Source organism: Pelodiscus sinensis, chromosome 16 (genome assembly GCF_052426305.1).
Source record: "Pelodiscus sinensis isolate ZL-2025 chromosome 16, ASM5242630v1, whole genome shotgun sequence".
NCBI classification, from domain to species: Eukaryota; Metazoa; Chordata; order Testudines; family Trionychidae; genus Pelodiscus; species Pelodiscus sinensis.
Window position 1 is genome coordinate 40,173,309 of NC_143067.1, and position 18,451 is coordinate 40,191,759.

Here is an 18,451-nt window from a genome sequence, read left to right on the forward strand (position 1 = left end):
TAAAACCCTGCTCGCTGCTGGCGTGACTCTCTAGCTGGAGCACGTGGTGCTGATGCTGCAGGAAGTGGCCAAGCCCCCTGGGGAGTGTATACACCCTGCCCCTGTGCATACAGCCATGGGGCAAGTATGTAGCCAGCTCCAGCCGGTACCCGGGCCTGTTACTGCCTGCCACAGAACAGCCGTCTCTCTCTCTCGCTCTCTCTCTCTCTCACACACACACACACACACACACAGACAGACACGGCTCCGGGCAGAGAGCCCCAGCAGAGTCAAAACTCCACGTAGACATGTGACTTTGCCGTACACCGGCAGCCCGTTGTTAGAGCGACCACGCCGCGGAACGCAGCGGCCGTGCCCACGGCGCAGCCCGAGGTGTCCTGCCACCAGCCGCGGCTCAGCACCGAGGTCAGCGAAGCCAAGGCACTCGTGCGGTGGCTGCGGTTTTGATCAGCTACTCGGGTTCCCACGTCTGCAGCGCACAAGGAGCACGTGCAAGATCAAGGGCAGCATGTGTTATCCTCGCCCGGCCTAGTCGTCTTCACCTGAGCATGGGTCCATGGATGCCGGTGGGCCAGTGTGTGGTCCCTCGAATCTTTTCCATCAATGTGTGGAATAATGTTACATGCACTGAGGCAGGCATGAATGTGCACCACCAGTAAAAGCAACACCCAGCTGCAGGTGCTCTGCTAATCAGTGGGGCAGCTTTGGGATCTCTCCCGAGGGGCCGCCCAAGCGCCTGGCCTCCAGGGAACCCTGCTCACCATCTCATGTCCCAGCAGCCACCATATGATAGCGACTTGCAGCCTCCTACTCATCGGGATGCAAGGAAAAAAAAAAGTTGGTGGCAAACAGCTGTATGTGCCCAGTCTGGATGTGAAATGTCTAACCAGTCATGCTACCAGCATGGAGGAGTGTGACCTAAGAGTTAGGGTCAATGTTCCCTTTAAATTTTCCATCTGTGTACAGAATACATTTTACGTTGTGCACTGAGGCATGTGTGAATGTGCACCACCCACAGAAACATTCTACAGGCTGTGGGTGCTCGGCTATTCAGCTGGGTGGCATTTAACTCTCTTCTGGGCTGCTGCCCAAGCACCCAGCTTACAGGGGACACTGGTTAGGGCTCTTCCGTAGGAATTCAGGGAGCCGGGAATGCCCGCTCTGCTACATACTCACCTTATGTCCTTGGCAGTGCAGTTTAGTTTCCCCCCATCCTGATTCCCGGATGGTGCAATGGAGAGAACCGCAGGGCCCGGCCGCAGCAGGGTCGCGTGAGGCTAAATGCATTAGTGCTCCAACAGTAAGGAGCCGGCTCATGCTCTGTGTGCAGGGAGGCAGCTGGCGGGGAACACTAACAAACCCGATGGCCCCACGAACGGGGCGACATCTGGCTCCCAGCTGCTGTCCCTGAGCGGCGAGGTTAGCACGGCGCGGGAGCGCTCCGGGGATGTTGCACTGGGCTGGTGGTGACGCTCCGGGAGTCGGACTCAGCGTCAGAACGCCCGTGGTACGGTACGTGGGTGCTTCCGCATCAGCGACTGCGCTGCCAGGCTGGGGGACCAGGGCGGCCCTTCGCGAAGGGCGTCTGCGGCCCCCACGGCGCTGTCTGCCTCTCCCCCGGCCCGTTCTGTGCTAGCCGACAGCGTGTGCTTCTGCTAACGGCCCGTGGGCCCCGGATCACGTCCCCAGCAGCCTGGGCGCAAGCGGGAGCGGAAGAGCAGGCGCACTGCGTGTGGCCTCTGTTCCCCGGGGTGCAGCCGCCTCCAGGGCGCCTCACGCTGGTTGCTCTGGGATTTCGCTCTCCAAGCCCAGCGCCCTTCCTGCCGCTCGTCCGCGGGCACTGCCGGGTGCCCGCGGGGCCTCCAACCCGGGCGCTCTCCTCCGCCCCTGTCCAGGGTTGTCTTCTGCCCCACTGGCCGAGCCACCTCGCCGGTGCCGGGCAGCAGAGCCCACGCAGCCCTGTGCCCCCGGCCCCAGCCCAGGGACCCCACGAGGTCTGCCCAGGCCCAAGCCGTGCTACTGGGTCCTACTTCGGCTCCATCAGGCTCCTTCTCCTCCCGCCCGGGTTGGCCAGGACTCGGGGCGTCTCCCCTTCCCCTCCCCTGGGGCCCTCCCTTCCCTCTCTGAGACTAGACTGTGACCGCAGACAGGAGTGGCAGAAGCTCCCTAAAATCAGGGGGGCAGGGCCCAAACTGTGGCCCCGCCCCCATGCCACTTCCCCTGCGGCCCTGCTCCCGCACCGCCTCTTCCCCCAGACTCCGCCTCCACTCCCTCCTCTGCGCCCCTCCACCCACTGCTCGCGCTCCCTGCCCGTAGAAAGTGGGGGGAGGGGGCCCGACCCCTCCACTGACCACCAGCCTCCACCCCGCAGCCTCCGCCGTTAGCCGCCAGGGCCTGGGCGTTGTCGGAATCAGAGACTCCGACGTCTCCGGTTCCTGGGAGAGTTCAAGGGGGGGGGGGGGCTCAAGCCCCACCCCAGTCCCCACCCCCACTCCACCCTTTCTGCCAAGCCCCTCCCCCACCTCTTACCGCTCCCTGCCCCCTTCTGCCCACCCCCACCCCATCCCTTCCCCTCAACTCCCCCCCCCCTCCTCTTCCACTCCTCCTCCATCCCCAGCACCTGCTGAACAGCTGGAAGGGGCGGGACTGAGAAAGGGACAGGACCAAGGGCAACCAACTCTCAGCACCATCTGGATAGCAAGCCCCCCCCCCCCAGCACAGCCCGGAGCACTCCACACGGTGCCCCTATGTCCCCAGGCAGCCCTCAGAGCCGACCGGAGCCCCGGGCCCCTTTGGCCGGCCTGGGCAGCGGCATGAAAGGCCACGAGGGACTGCGGGAGAAGAGTCTGCGCCCCCCGGCAGTAACGGGCGCGGGCGACTTGCCATACGCCCCAGCGGCAAAGCCCCGTGCGCCTGCCGGCCCGCGTCACACTCAACCCTGGGGTTCACACTTGGCAGCCCCGCCCACGCGGCGCCCCGTGGGGCTCGAACGAGCCTTTCACCCCGGCGCCAGCGCCATCCCAGGGGCGGCCAAGCACCGGGGAGGCCAGCGACACGAGGCCTTTTCCTGTCCCGCGCCCCGCGCCGTGCGGGCGCCCACGGAGACGCTGCCTGAGCGTGTGGAGGATGGCCACTGGAACGGCCCCTCCTGCCGCACTTGTGACGGGACGCAGGCCTGGCGCCGAGCCGAGGGCCGGTCGGGGCCGCAGGGCCTGGCTCGTCAGTCTGATGGTGAAGAACAGGCGGCGCCGGGGCTGCTCTCCCGGGGCGAATGCCAGCTCACCTCTGCTGCTGTGGCCACTGGTGTCCAGCGAGGGGCTGTGCTGGGCCTGTTCCCCTCACGGCCGAGCCCCCCAACAGTCACCCTGCCACGCAGGGCTGGGCTTGGGCTCGGTCTCACAGCCGGGGAAACGAGGGGCAGCCAGCACAGCCCCCGTCTCCAGCTTACACCCCACCCGCGGGCGACGCCCCCTCGCTGAGCAAGCCCCATTCCCAGGGGTAGCCGGAGCTGGACCCGGCCGGCCCAGAGCTCCCCTCGCTGGCCCAGGCGTAAATCCGGTGCTCTCCGGCCAGCCCTTGCAGAAGCCCCCGGCGCCGGCCAACATGCAAGACCCCGCGTGTGGCAGACAAGGCGGGTTGCCGTGCACGGGGTTCGACGTGTCCGAGCCATCGCACGGATGGAGTGAGCCGTGCGTGGGGCGTGCACGGGCCCCCCCCGGGCCCATCACCAGGCAACGTGCCACTGGCCGCTGGGAAAATGCGCAAGCGGAGTCACCAGCCCTGTGCCGGGGCGACAGTTTCCGGCCACGTAATTCCATTGCCCACGTCAAAGAGAAGTGTTTCGCTTGGGGTGGGGAACCTGAGGTCCAGGGCTCGGATGTGGCCCCCGGCGTGACAGGATCTAGCCCCTGCATTGGCGTGCCAGCCCCTCCCCCACTGCTGTCCCCATGGGGGGGCTGGAGCCCCCAAAATCTACCAGCCCGGGCCCCCCGAGGCTCTGGTGTGGGAGGGGACCGTGGGGAGGGTTTTTCTCTGTCAGGAGCCATGCCAATGAGGGGCTGGACTTCTCACTAGTCTGCGGCCCCCGACTGATTTTTCTGTGGGTCAGGGACCCCCCTACCCAAAATAGGTTCCCCACCCCGCTTTAGCCAAGCAGTTCCCGGCGGGGCCAGCGTCTCAGTCTCAGTCTCTCCTCGGGCCCTGTCACAGCTCCAGAAAGGCCCGGCGGCCACTGCCAGCGTCTCAGGCCCCTCGCCGCAATCCGACGCCAACACGTGGAAACAGAATACGGCACCAAAGGAGAGAGAGACGTCAGGTGCCATGTTTATGCCTCTCTAGCCTTTTCCAGACACCCCTTAGCGCCTGAACGTGGCGGCTCGAGGCGGAGGGAGGGAGCGGCTCAGTTCGGTCCGATAGGGATGTGACCGTGTAAGCGTGGACACGTGGACATTACGACACTCACCTGGAAGGCCCTGGAGAGCTCATCACGGCCAGTCCCTGCCCCCCGGAAGCACCAAGCACCGGCTGGATCGGGGGTGGGCAATGAGTCTTGGCGAGGGGCCACGTCAAGATTTTGGAAGGTGGTCGAGGGCGGCACTTTTCTGTGGAGGGCGCGGGGTCTAGGGTGGAGGTTGGGCACAGAAGGGCGCACGGGGTAAGGGAGTGGGGGGCAGGAGACGGTGTGAGGTCTGAGAGGGAGTTTAGGCAAAGGAGGGGGTTGGGATCTGGGTCAGGGGATAGGGGTGTAGGGGCAGGGTGGGGCTTTGGGGGCAGGAGTGGATACTGGCCTGGGGGAGGGGCACTGGGGGGGTGCAGAGTCTGGGAGGGAGTTTGGGTGCGGGAGAGGGTTCTGGCCTGGGGGAGGGGCGCTAGGAGGGGGTGCAGGGTCTGGGGGGTGTTTGGGTGCGGGAGAGGGTTCTGGCCTGGGGGAGGGGCGCTAGGAGGGGGTGCAGGGTCTGGGGGGTGTTTGGGTGAGTGAGAGGGTTCTGGCCTGGGGCAGGGGCGCTAGGAGGGGGTGCAGGGTCTGGGAGGGAGTTTGGGTGCGGGAGAGGGTTCTGGCCTGGGGGAGGGGCGCTAGGAGGGGGTGCAGGGTCTGGGGGGTGTTTGGGTGCGGGAGAGGGTTCTGGCCTGGGGGAGGGGCACTGGGGGGTGCAGGGTCTGGGGGGGTGTTTGGATGCGGGAGAGGGTTCTGGCCTGGGGGAGGGGCACTGGGGGGGTGCAGGGTCTGGGAGGGAGTTTGGGTGAGTGAGAGGGTTCTGGCCTGGGGGAGGGGTGTAGGGGGGGGTGCAGGGTCTGGGAGGGTGTTTGGGTACGGGGGAGGGTTCTGGCCTGGGGGAGGGGTGTAGGGGGGTGCAGGGTCTGGGGGGGTGTTTGGATGCGGGGGAGGGTTCTGGCCTGGGGGAGGGGTGTAGGGGGGTGCAGGGTCTGGGGGGGAGCTGTGACGGGGGCAGGGGGTGCGGAGGGCTTGGGCGGTGACCTGGGGAGGGAGCTGGGGCGCAGGAGGCGCTGGGGGGCAGGGGCAGGCTCTGGCTGGGAGGCGCTTGCCCGAGCCAGCAGCCCTGCAGCCCCCCAAGGCAGGCCGGGCTCCCCCCGCTGCAGCCCCAGCTCACTCACAACTGCAGCTGCAAAGCGCCCCTGGCTCTCAGCTGGGGAGGGGGAGGGGATTTGTGCTGCTCCCACCCTCCAGGCCCAGCTCTCAGATCTTACTGGCTGGTTGTTTCCAGCCAATAGGAGCTAAGAGATTGCTGGGGTCAGTTCCTATTGGCCGGTTGCTTCTGGCCAATCGGAGCTGAGGATTAGGCTGGGGGCGGGGAGATTGTAGGAAGCCTCCCCCTGCTGCAGGGATGCAGGGAGTGAACTTTAAGCTCCATGCCTGGGGGTCCAGCAGGGGGGTTTGCCCAGCCCTGACCTAGCTCATCCCTGCCCGGTGTCTGTCCAACCTGCTCTTACATAGCTCCGGAGATGGGGATTCCACAACCTCCCTGGGCAATTTATTCCAGTGTTTGACCCCCCCGGCAGGCAGGAAGTTTTTCCTAATGTCCAACCTAACCCTCCCTTGCTGCAGTTTAAGCCCATTGCTGCTTGTCCTGTCCTCAGAGGCCGAGGAGAATGATTCGAGGCCTAGAGAACATGACCTATGAAGAAAGACTGGAAGAATTGGGCTTGTTTAGTTAGAAAAGAGCGGACCGAGAGGGGACGTGGTAGAAATCTTCAAGTTCCTAAAAGGGTTTTACAAGGAGGAGGGAGTAAAATTGTTTTTGTTGCTCTTCTCTGGACCTTTTCCAATTGATCCACATTTGTCCCGAAACGTGGTGCCTGGAACTGGACACAACACTCCAATTGAGGCCTAATCAGCGCAGAGTAGAGCGGAAGAAGGACTTCTCCTGTCTTGCTCACCACACTCCTGTTCATGCAGCCCAGAATCATGTTTGCTTTTCTTGCAACCATATCCACGTAGCCAACTCCTGAGGGGAGTTAATCAGCTGTAAACACAATCCGGTGTTATGAGGAGAAAAACCCGCCAGCGTCATGACCGGTTACAAAGCATGGCAAGTGGTCAAGGCCGCTGTCAAGTATCCTGTGAACAGCGGCTACAGGCAGCAAGCAACTTTTGGGTTGGCTTTTCATACTGGCACATTCCCATTGGCCCTGCCAGCAACGGCAAAATGTCACCTGTCTTCAAAAAAGTAAGTGAAATCATTTTTAAATTGAAGGGCGACATTTTCAAAAGTGGCCTCAGATTTTGCGTTCCTCCTTGTTTGTGTCCATCGTAAGATGCGCTGGGCCTGATTTCCATCAGGGCTCCAGCAACTCCATCGTTTAGCACCTCTGAGACCCCCACCTCAACAGGTGTCCATTTGGCCCTGCAAAGAGGGAAGCCCCCAATATTACTGACCATGTGTGAGCATCTGGAGGCGTGTCTCTGAGTCTTACAGTCGCAAAAGAAACATTCTGGATGCAGTCCTGCCTTATTTGGTCTGCAAACAGAGAAGGTGACACTAGCACTGAATAGCCTGGCCCCACCCTCCCATTCATCTCAATGAGGTGTTAACTCTGAACCCTAATGCTGAGAGTTGAAATGTCACTTTCACATCAGTTTGATACTGAGAATCTTAGCTCCAACATGCAGCTTCTCTGGGCTAGAAGTGAAGTTCAGGGCTGTGGAGGGTTCTTCAGACTGTGGGTGGAGGTTGCGATTGTATAACACCACACCCCTGCCCTCAGTCTGATCACTGCTGTAAGAGTAATGCTGGAAACATGTTAATTATTTATTATTTTATTTATAATATTAAAAAAATGTTCAAGTGTTAAACAGTCAAGAGTTCAGACATTCTGACAATCCAGAGCAAATGGTTACAATCATCTGATGGCAAATTAGCAGTTTCCATCTGACCCCACGTGGATGAGGAATAGCGGGTTTAGTTACTTTATTGCTAAAAGTTAAATGAAATACACGGTCAATTGTTGTATTATCTTCTCAGTCACAGCTCCCCATGCATCCAATCTACAGTGTCTGAAATGCAAAGGACATGCAGAAGTGAAAAGATACAAAGGAAGAAGGCCGGCTACAATGTAAACGGGGTTGCTGCGGTGGACTGGAAGGAGGGGCACTTTCACATGTGAATTTTCTGCCGCTTGGACACATGAGTCTCTTAGAGCCACGGGTCCGGTGGCCAGGGCTGCCCCAAACACGGCACCCATCTTGGATAGCAAGTTATTATGTAACATGGCACATTGTGCTAACAACTTCCTTTACAATCCACGGCACATGGGTACAGGAGAATCCACTTAATGGCTTTCCTGATGCATCGCCCACCTTTCATTGACCAGGGCAGGACTTTACAGTGACTTTAATTAGGTATTCATTGACTAGGCAGCATGCGCAATGCGATCTGGAGTTGATGCACAGCAGTTAGCAGGGCTACCCGGGCGATCCTGCTATCACCTACGTGCCTCATTCTTTGCTCTACTCTTCCGCATGGTCACAGCCAATACAAGACCCTGCTGGAGCCCAGTTTCTTGCAATAGGGCCGTCTCTTAACGCACTTTACCGGCCGTGAGTGCTTATCTGCAACGAGCTGTCTCCCTTCCCCTCGGGGGCTGCACCAATGGAGTGGATTCAACCATGTATAAAAACATAACGTTTGACCACATTCATGTAAACGTTTTATTCATTTGATTACAACTTCACAAAATGGTGCCAAAATGAGTCAGTTTTGCTTGGGACCCCACGAGTAACATGATCAGCAACTATACGGTAAGGGCTGTTGCTACTGTATGCTTTTTGTTCCTCTTCCTACTATGTTGCAAAAAAAAAAAAGCCCCATTATTTCTGCATTCTGGTATGTAATTTCTCATCCCCAAATAAGCAAATACTACAACTATTTTACTGGGCAAGGCAGATACTGTTTAGGCAGAATTAATGAGAAAAATACACACACGTGTCATTTGTCTGTGTGTTATAACAATATTTTAAAAGACAAGATCACACACATCCAGAGACGGAACAAAGTGGAGAATGCTGGTTTTTTTCAAATGGGAAAGTGCCCTTAACACTTGAACAAAAAAACCAAACAAACTATGATCTTTAGAATGCTACTGAAACGTAATCCTCAGTACGGACTCTGGCATTAGCATACAGCAAAAAAAGGCACCACGATATTTTTTTTTCTATTTTTAAGTAGTCAAAAATTGGCCCATCTTTTATATTATTTATTTCTTTTCTTTTTGTTTGTGTCCCCCCCGCCCACCCCCTTGGAAGCTGTAAGTCAAGATGTTACATATAAATAGAGATTCCCTATAAAAAAGTCTTTGCTGTTAGCTATTATAAGACAACTTTGCTAAAATGAAAATAAAACATTTGATTTGTTATATTTTTTTTCCTCTTTTATACAAAATAAAAATCTCTCTCCTCCTCCTCGAGACCGGGGTGTTTGCGGGTGCGTGAGTTTGTGTGGCTTCTAAAGAGGAGCCGAGTCCTGTTTGGGTCTTGTGTGCGTCAGTCTGCTGTGTCCGCTGTCCATTTGAGCGCTGCGTCTCTCGAAGGAATAGTAAGTCCTGCTGTCTCCCGGCCGGTAGAGCGGCGGGGAATCTATGTTCATTGCCTCAGTGTTCTGCATGCTTAGGAACGGGGTGCTCTCCGCCATGAGCTCCTCATCCGACTCGCTGTAGGAAGCACTGCTTCCCGAGAAGGAGTCTCTGACCGTCCGGGCTCTGTGCGAGACCTGCCCGTTGAGTCTGGATCTTTTCCACCGCCTGTTGTTGCTCGCTGTTTTCTTTGGTTGTTCTAGCGCAGTGATGTACTCCTGGGTGGTCTCGTACTCGTCATCCTCCGTGATGCGGAAGGGGCTGGACGGCAGGCTCCCCATGCTCTCGTTCAAGTAGCTCTTCCTTTGGTAGTAGCCGTCGTACCGCTGCATCTCCTGCAAGGGCACCTGGTAGCGTCGCAGCAACGGCTGCTGCTCTTCCACGCGGAAGCTTACGGGCGCCGCTGGCGGGAGGGACACGGCGTGAGCGGAGTTGGGGGAGGTGATCTCGAAGGTGGGGACCTGGGCAGCAAGTGAGTAATGGAAGTCGACGGGAGAAAGACGGGCTGGTGTTGTCAGGGCAGACACGTACCTAAAAAGAGAAACAACACGTTACGGTCCCGCTTAACAAGAGTTTCCCTGGTATAATTCTTCTCCACTAGAGTACCTGACCCTGGGCTCCAGACACCAGAGCCACAGAACGAAAACATCCACACCTTTGTGTAGTGACACCCCATGCCCCTTGTGCAATAACTGACGCACCCGCGCCCCTTGCACGGTAACTGACACGTCCGCATCCCTCGTGTGGTAACTGACACACACATGTGCCCCTTGCACGGTAACTGACATGTCCGCATCCCTCGTGTGGTAACTGACACACACATGTGCCCCTTGCACAGTAACTGACACGTCCGCATCCCTCGTGTGGTAACTGACACACACATGTGCCCCTTGCACGGTAACTGATGCATCCGCATCCCTCGTGTGGTAACTGACACACACATGTGCCCCTTGCACGGTAACTGATGCATCCACACTCCTCACATAGTAACTGACACACAGGCGCCCATCACACGGTAACTGACGCACCCACGCCCCTTGCATGATGACTGACACATCTGCATCCCTCACACAGTAAATGACACACACACACACCCCTCGCACGGTAACTGACGCACCTGCACCCCTCACATGGTAACTGACATACACGCACCCATCACACAGTAACTGACGCACAGGCGCCCCTCGCACGGTAACTGATACACACGCACCCCTCGCACGGTAACTGATGCACAGGCGCCCCTCGCATAGTAACTGACACACCCGCACCCCTCGCACCGTAACTGACACACCCACACCCCTTGCATGGTAACTAATACATCTGCGCCCTCATGTAAATGTCATCCGGAAGAACCAAGTGCCAAGGGGTTTTACAGACTGTAGGGCTGATTTCCAAAAGGGCCTGATCTATCACACTACCCCGAGGGCACGTGAGCGAGTGCACCATTGTTCTGAACGGAGGTTGTCGGGCGCAGCACATACGGTACCATCAGCGCGGGGGAAGGCCAGGAGAGCTGAGTACAACGTCCCAAGCCCGGGGCCAAAGGAGATGAACTGGACAGGCAGCAGGCCGGGCTGCTGGAAGCAAGGGGAGACAGGAAAGCTGGCCTATTGCTTCTGGACCCCTAGGAGGGGAAAGCCAGACAGATGCCTGCGCTGGGGACAAGGGAGGTAACGGCTAGTGAAATCTGCCTGGCCAGAGAAGAAAACCAGAGCGTGGCCACGCGGGTCCCGATGAGCGAGTAAGGAAGTAGCAGGGCAGGGCAGATCCCACCAGAGTAAAAGTGCAGACCAGGCCCTTAGCCAAGAGAGAGCGGAGAGGGCCCGGGAGCCAACGCGGACGTCTGAGGCGGATGTAGCTAATCCGGAGGTACCACAGGAGAGTCAGTGTGAACCTAGTGCTGTTTACAGTGGAGCCTGTCCGTAGAGGCCACCAAAGGAGCAGCGGTGTGGGTACGCCGGGTGCCCAACAGAGCAGCACTGTCTCTATGGGCTGCTAGGCCGGGATGGTGGCTGGCTGGGGCCTCTCCACACGGATCTCGCTTGGCCAGGAGGAGATCACGTGAGAGGCAAGTCACGCGCATCTGCTGCGCCCTACGTCCCACTGCCGGCTCCTGCCCCAGCGATTGTGAGCGCCCGGCCGGGCAGTCCAGGGAGGAGGCTGATCTAGGGCCAAGCCTGCATCGCAGGCAGGGCCTCCCTGGTCCCCGTGGTGGCAGCGCTGGGCAGTCCCCGCAGCTCTTCTCCCTCCCGCCCCGACACGCTCCTCCCGGCCCCAGCGCGCTCCCTAGCACAGGGCTCAGGGACCCTCCCCGAGGCCACACGGCAGCCTGATGCAGCGCCCATCCGGGGGCATTCTCCCAGGGCCAGCCCCATGACTCTGCAGCAGCCCATGGGGACGGGGGTGGGCGGCGGAAGGCACTGCCTTCCCAAACTGCCTACACGCTGGCTGCTGAAGGCTCGGGCCGCGGCGCAGCAGCCCAGCTCCCCAGCCACCAGGGAGGCCTGGGTCCGGGGCCGGAGCATGGCAGCCCCAGCCCTCTAGGTGGCCAGGAAGGATTATGCGGGGGTGGGCGGGGCTTGGTTCTGGGGCGGGGCTTCAGGCAGAAGGGGCGGGGCTGGGCCTTCACCCACCGCCCATGGGGACTGGGCGGGGGGAAACCCCTCCCTCCTCACGAAAAGGGAACAAAATGGGCCACCTTTCCCAGTCGAGGGCCAATGTAGCAGCGAGCCAGGCGGGGGAGGTTTCCGATCCAGACACTCCTCTCTCGCCACGAAAAGCAACCCACCGCCCCACGCTCCCCGCCCGCCGCTCGGCTGCAGGACACTCCACACAGCACCAGGACCCGCCGGCGCGAGGGAGAGATCTGGGAGTTAGTTCGGCATCGGCCTCAGAAGCTTTTCCTTGGGCCCATTCTCAAAGCCGCCCCCCCCCCTCGCGGTTCTGGTGCAGGCTCTAGGGCCAGCCTGGATCTGTCCCTCTCTTCTGTCTCTCCCACCCCCCAGGGGAGCCGAGGGAGCCAGGACAGAGCCTGCCGCTCCGGAGCGGTGGTGTCAGGGCGAACCTCTCGCTGTGCGGCGAATCTCGCAGCGAATCCACGGAATCCCTGTAGTGCATCGTGGGCCGTCGCGAGTCCTCCACGCAACAGGCGGCGCCTCGCCGGGCGCGGGCCTCCACGCAGGCAGGGCTGTTGCATTTACTGGTGCCCACCGACGACAGCATCACGCCAGACTGCGAATCCGACGTCAGGCTCTCCGTCCGGTCCAAGCTCCACGTGTGGCTCTCCTGCCTGCGGAGCAAAGCACAGATCGGCGATGGGAGAACTGAATGCGGGTGCCGTTTGGGTTCCAGCAGGACAAACAGCCGCAAGGCACGTGGCGATCGGGCACGTGGCCAGCTGCACATGCGCACTGACACCCTCAGAGAGATCCCCCCAAAGCAATCCCTGTAGCTACTCACCCACAGGGTGCCCGGGGCACCAGGGCTTTAAACGCGAGGCCCGGTGAATGCCACTTTGTGCCGGCAAAATGATTAGAGCAAAGCAGCTCAAGTCCAGGTGCTGCTCACACCCGTCCTGCAGGGAGCGCTCCGTGCTGCAGAGGCCAGCGCTATCTGGAAGAGGGTCAGACCAGCAGACACCTCTAGGGGCACTCAGAGCCAGTGTGCAGCGAAGGGGAGGGAGCACAGGCGGTCCGAGGCAAAGCAAAGCACACTCGGTCTCCAAGGAGTGCTGATCAGCCCAACGTGTGCAGCATTTGGTTGGCCTCCGAGCTTCCACAAGGCCGCCCCAGTCTGCTCCGCCCTTCCCGACAGGCATGAGCGTGCAGAGCTGATGGAGTTACACCCGCAGAGGTTTCACAGGGATGCCCGAGCAGGAAAACAGCCCCGAGGTTCCATCACCAGCTGCATTTACAACTCCAGTTGGAAAAGAGGAGTGAAATGGCCACCGATCTGCTCCGGGCATGTCTTAAGGAGGATTTGCTCCATGCGGTTTGTTCAGAGAAACGGTTTCAGAGACCAAGAGTCAATTCACAGCAGTATTTTGGTGCCTCGTGGGATTTACAAATGCCTAAATGAGTTAGACACCTCACTCCCACCGGCTTTCAATGGGAGTTAGGCACTTTGCAAATCCCAAATGGGTACCTGCCTGCCATAAGGCCTAACTCTTGTGAAGTGAGTGCAAAACACCTCCCACAACCACGTACACAGGGGTTGGGCATGCAAAGTCTTTTGCATGCCCTCTTGTGCATTGCATAGAATTGCACGTCCTCGTGTGCATTGTGTGAGCAATTCGTGAATGCACAATCCCTAAAAACGTTATGTCTCTGTCCCCAAGTTTTGAGGCCTGGCTAAGAGAACTGCCACACGGCTCCAGCAACTTACGTAGGAGAATGTCTTCTAGAGAAGGTAACATTTGCTGTCTGGGCCTCCCTCACAGAACAGCTGGTGTGCAAAGGGTTAATCAGCACCTGCCAGTGCTGGAGTTACACTGGTAGGCAACTGGTCTGAGATCCGAATCAGCCCTGACATCCTTTGCCTTATGCTATTTCACCGATGATCTAACCCCACAAACACTGAGATCCAGATATTCAGAATGACCCACCAATGGGTAGGTGTAAGGCGCACACCTGCACCAACGTTGGTTTTTGGTTTTTTGCCTGCAACAAATTACACAAACAAGTTTTTGTTGGACAAAAGTGCACCTGCCAAATCGGACTCTAATTTTGAAAATCTGCACCTAAACGTTTACCAATATGTATCATCCTCTCTTCGTACACATGATGGGAGTGTCTAGTAGAATAATTTCTAATGTGAGTAAAGAATTCATTCGTATGTCTAAAATATGCAGGCAACAGCCTGTGCGAAATGCACAGCTAGGCGCACTTCAGGGACGAATGTATGTACAGATATCGTGAGCTGTCCTGTGGACAACTTCCTGTTTGCGTAGCTTGCGAAGGGACCACTCAGTTTGAAGTTTAGTGCTAAATGTTTCCTGGCAGCCTTCATCCGACATGCAGACATGCAAAGCATATTCATGGCTAGCGGAGGAAAAGCACCGTTGCCCCCACAAGGCCACGAGAAAGCCGTATTTCAGAGCTTTAGGGTCCGAGGTCTGAGCTCTGACATTTCGAAAAGGGAAACTGTGAGTGAGGGTCCCAACCCAAACCCCGGACTCCAAGCCCCCTTGACACGGCAGGGCTTCCCAGAGCTCCGCCTGGCTCCAGATCTGTATTTTGGAAATGCCCCGGGAATACCTCTGAAATGTGCGTTGTTCAACACAGGGATCAGAACCCAAACTATGCAGTTCAACTCCATCTCTAGTGCCGCCTGAAGCACTTAAGAAAGAGGCCAGCAGCGTGCAGATGAGAGACAGAGTCAGGGTTTCAAAGCACCTACATGCCTTAGAAGCCTACGTCCCATCTTCAGAAGCGACGTAGGCACCTGAGGGCTGGACTTTTACAGATAAGTAGGTGCCTAATGATCTAGATGGATCCACAGTCGGACAGTACAGAATGTGCTCCTTTGCAAAGCCCATTTTTCATCTTCAGGCTCCTAAATATTTCTAAACATCTGGCCCTACTTTCTTTTCTTTTCGTTTGGTAAAAGAGACTTAGGAGCATCTGAACATTTTTCCTGCGTTACTCTTGAAAATGTTCCCCGGTGTCGAGTGTGCGCCGATTGTCCGAGTTGTGTGTGTTCCCAACGCCACAGCCGTTAAGGGTTTCGTCCAAAACGATTACCAAATCAAACAGCATGCAAAGACTTGCCACGGCTTCGCTCTCGCGTCTCTATTTCCTCTGCGCCACTCTAGGGCAACGTCTACACTGCGGTGCTCTTGCAGGATACCGGGAGTATCCCCAAACAGCTATTCCGCATCTTTTGAGCGTGCCCATTATTTCAAAATCGGTTTCGAAATCACGGGCACACTATTCCGGCGTCCCTGTCAGCCTTGTTCCACGAGGGCTAAGGGACGTTCGGAACAGCCCTTTATTTCGAAATGACTTCAAAATAAGCGATGCCACTTGCAGAGCGCAAACGGTGTCGCTTGTTTCGGGGCAAGGAGGCCGTGTAGACGCTCCCGAAGTGACCGGACATTGCGCAGACCCACGAGCCGTGAGCAAGGCGGGGAAAAGCAAAACCGTTTTGCGTTTGCTGTGACTCACGCGATGGGCTTCTCGCTACAGTCGGGAGAGAGTCTGAGAGGGAGAGTAGGGATGGGGGCACTCACCTCTGGCTTGAAGTCGGGGTGGCTGTGGAGCAGTGGTGAGATGGGGAGCAGGAGTGACTTCCCGAAAACGTCGTCTCCGTTTCCCGCCGTATCACGTGCTCAGTGGCAGAAACGTTTTTAGAAATGTACTGGAATAAAGAGAGTCCCAAGCCTCAGACTACGGCTCCTGGATTAACTGGAGGGGGGGGAGTCTCCTTCCTCCGCAGCCTGGAGCCCAGGTCATGGGCAGGTTCAAGCTAGTAACGCAGGGGGACACGCGCAGGGCAGGAATACCCCTGCAGGGACACCAGCCCCCCAGCCCTGCCCCTGCTATGCGAGGTCCGGCCCCCACCTCCACCTGCCAGAGCTCCGAGCTCCCCATCCCACCCCACCCCGGCTGGAGGAGCCTTGGCCAAACAACTCGGACCTTGGGCCACCGACCCGACTCTCAAGTGGCTCCAGGACACGGGCTTGGCCCCCAAGTGCTGGGACCCCCACCGGCTGTGCAGGGCTGGGGGGAGCCAGGCCAGGGCACTGGGCCAGGCTGTGGTCAGGGCACAACTCGGGGTTACGGAGGCTTGGCCTGTGGCCTGCGATACCCACTGTCCCTGCTGCTGGAATCTCGGTGGCGGGATTGGAGGTCGGGTGGGCGCGGGTCCGTGGCCTGCGATGTGCGGACCACGCCGGTCCCTTCGCACTGGACTGCCCCTGAGTCTACACAGCAGAGCTTGCAAGGAGCACAGGAGAGAGGCCAACAGCAGCTACAGGCCGTGAGAAAGCCGTGGCTGTTCTGCGGCTCTGCTCTGGGCTCTTCACTGCATCATAGAGAGGCTGCCACCGGAGCGCCTCACCGGAGCGCCCTTCTGGGCCACTCACGTACCAGCGATTTCTGGGTCACTCGTGTACCATCAATTTCTGGGCCAGTACAAGTACCAGTGATTTCTGGGCCACTGCACGTACCAGGGATTTCTGGGCCACTGCACGTACCAGGGATTTCTGGGCCACTGCACGTACCAGGGATTTCTGGGCCACTGCACGTACCAGGGATTTCTGGGCCACTGCACGTACCAGGGATTTCTGGGCCACTGCACGTACCATCGATTTCTGGGCCACTGCACGTACCAGGGATTGAACACTGGAGACATGGAGATGAGTCTGTATGTTTATACCAACAGGTCCCCTGAGCTGGCAGTGATCAGCCACAGGTCTCGCAGGGACTGGTCCTACTCACAGGTTTGTGCAGGCGGTAGTGCTGCTTTCTGTCTGTCTGTCTTCATGCCTGTCTAGACTCCTAGCTCCCGCCTTTGAGTCTGAGTGTAGCATGTGTGCAGCTGGCAAGGGACCCGCCAGACCTGTCCCCAGGGCCAACAGGGCTATATAGAAACCATCACATGTCACACTGTTGGTCCAACGTGACGGTTGCAAAGCGGAGCGCTCGGACACTGGGAATTGCCGGCACAGGAGGGAATCTCGACCTGCGTGTTTTCTCCTCCCACCTCTGAGTTCCTCCTGCTTTCGTTTTTGCAATGCCCCAGATCAACCCAGTCACATTCCAAGCCCCATTGAAGGGAATGGAGCGACCCACGTACGTTACACTGACCGTGTGACCAAGGCCTTCGCTGGGTTTTAAACGGGGCCTCTCCGAGTGGCACCGACGAGACCTTCCACCTTGAGCAAAGTGCTACCCAGTGGAAGCAGGTGGCCGGATAAGACCCCATGTAAAGTGCCATGCACACCGATGGCTCCTAAAGAGAGACGCCGCTATGGAGTCCGTGGTATTTGTAGTGGCTCAGAATGGTGCATTCTGGGATATCCTGAAGGAACAGGAAATACCCGGGGCAATCCACAGAGTGGCCAAGAGGATGTAACGTGATTAGTTCCTACATTTCTGTCCTGGCCCAGCCATGTTTAAAAACAAACGTCCATTCAACGTTAGCTTTCGGAACCGGAGCCCCATGTCTTAGTCCTCAGCTTTTAACGTCCAATTGAGAACCTGCCCAAAATCACAGACTCTCAACACACGTTCTGCACCAATGCCACTTACATCCACCATCTGAATCTCCTCCGGGTCCAGCTGGGGGTGACTGGGGCCGTTGGCCAGGCTTCGGTTCGGATGGGCGGGACACATATTTTGCCGCAAATGGCTGTGCATTTGTTTTCGCTGCTTCCTACAAACACACAAAGGAGAAATGCAGGAAGGAGGTTTACTGGCAATTCTGATAGCTCACCGGACTCTTCACACCCAAGCCTGCAGGGAAGACAGACAACGAGGGCGACGCTGTGCATCTCCCTCCCGTCCCAGAGACGCTTACAGCAGGGAAGTCTACAAGCTCAGGGCCTCTCTACGGCTGAGGTTTCCCGGAGCACGTACGCCACAGTGGGTCCAAACCCAAACGGATGGTCTGAAGTCAGATGGTCTTTGGGAAAGTTTGCATCAAACTTCACAGTTACATAGCAAAGCCCTCCTGGGCTGTTTACACGGCTCCTCTAGAGGGAGGGTTAGCAATGGAGGAAGCACTAGTATAGACACAGGCACTGAAGCTACGGAAGTTTTAATCCGTCATATGCTAGAGGACGTGCTGGCAAAAATAGCCGGGGTCTGCCTCTGCTGATCTCTCGTGGCTCCCACTAGTGGAGCTACTGGGCAACACTGTCAGTGCAGACAAGGCCAAAGAGTGACGCCCGTGTCTCCACATGGCCGGAGACGGCGAGTTGTGTCTACACTGGCCAAAAGAGGACCCGGAATTCACTCTGGGAGCCTTCTGAGGCCTCTCCGCCAACGGCAGCATGGGAGAAACTTCGCTGAAGACAAGGCGGGCTCTGAAACCTGCTCTGTCCTGTCCACACTCCACTGGCGCTCTGGTCTTCCTTCCAGGGCAATGGGATAGCCTCGTGCTCTGGACCGAAAAGCACTTTCCTCCTGGAGAGTCCCCTTGGCCTTATTCTCTCAGGCCCAGATCCTCCAAGGTAGGGAGGCTCCTGACTTGCACGAATGGCAGAGTAGGAGCCTACGCACCTTACAGACCTGGGCAGGGCCAGGCTCAGCCCAGAGCTCAGCAGGAGTCCTCTCTGGGCGGCCAGAGTTGCAGTAGCTTGTCTCCACTGCCTGTCCTGGGCCACCCGGAGGAGTCCCACGGAAGCACAGATGTTTCCTCC

General features: G+C 58.1%; 1 protein-coding gene across 6 annotated transcripts in view; it reads right to left on the reverse strand.

The window, feature by feature from the left end:
• Nucleotides 1-7,260: 7,260 nt before the first annotated feature.
• NRG2 (neuregulin 2) overlaps nt 7,261-18,451 on the reverse strand; it is a 198,824-nt gene continuing 187,633 nt past the window's right edge. For 4 of the 6 annotated variants that reach the window (XM_075900097.2, XM_089769557.1, XM_089769556.1 and 1 more), the window contains 4 exons: nt 17,340-17,463; nt 15,317-15,444; nt 12,152-12,376; nt 7,261-9,618 (listed from right to left, as the gene is read on the reverse strand). In XM_075900097.2, the coding sequence (XP_075756212.1) occupies nt 8,961-9,618; nt 12,152-12,376; nt 15,317-15,444; nt 17,340-17,463 (1,135 nt within the window). In that variant the 3' untranslated portion in view covers nt 7,261-8,960. Of the gene's footprint in view, nt 9,619-12,151; nt 12,377-15,316; nt 15,445-17,339; nt 17,464-18,451 lie in introns of those variants that run through there. The other 2 variants (XR_016346987.1, XR_016346986.1) reach the window with 1 other exon arrangement.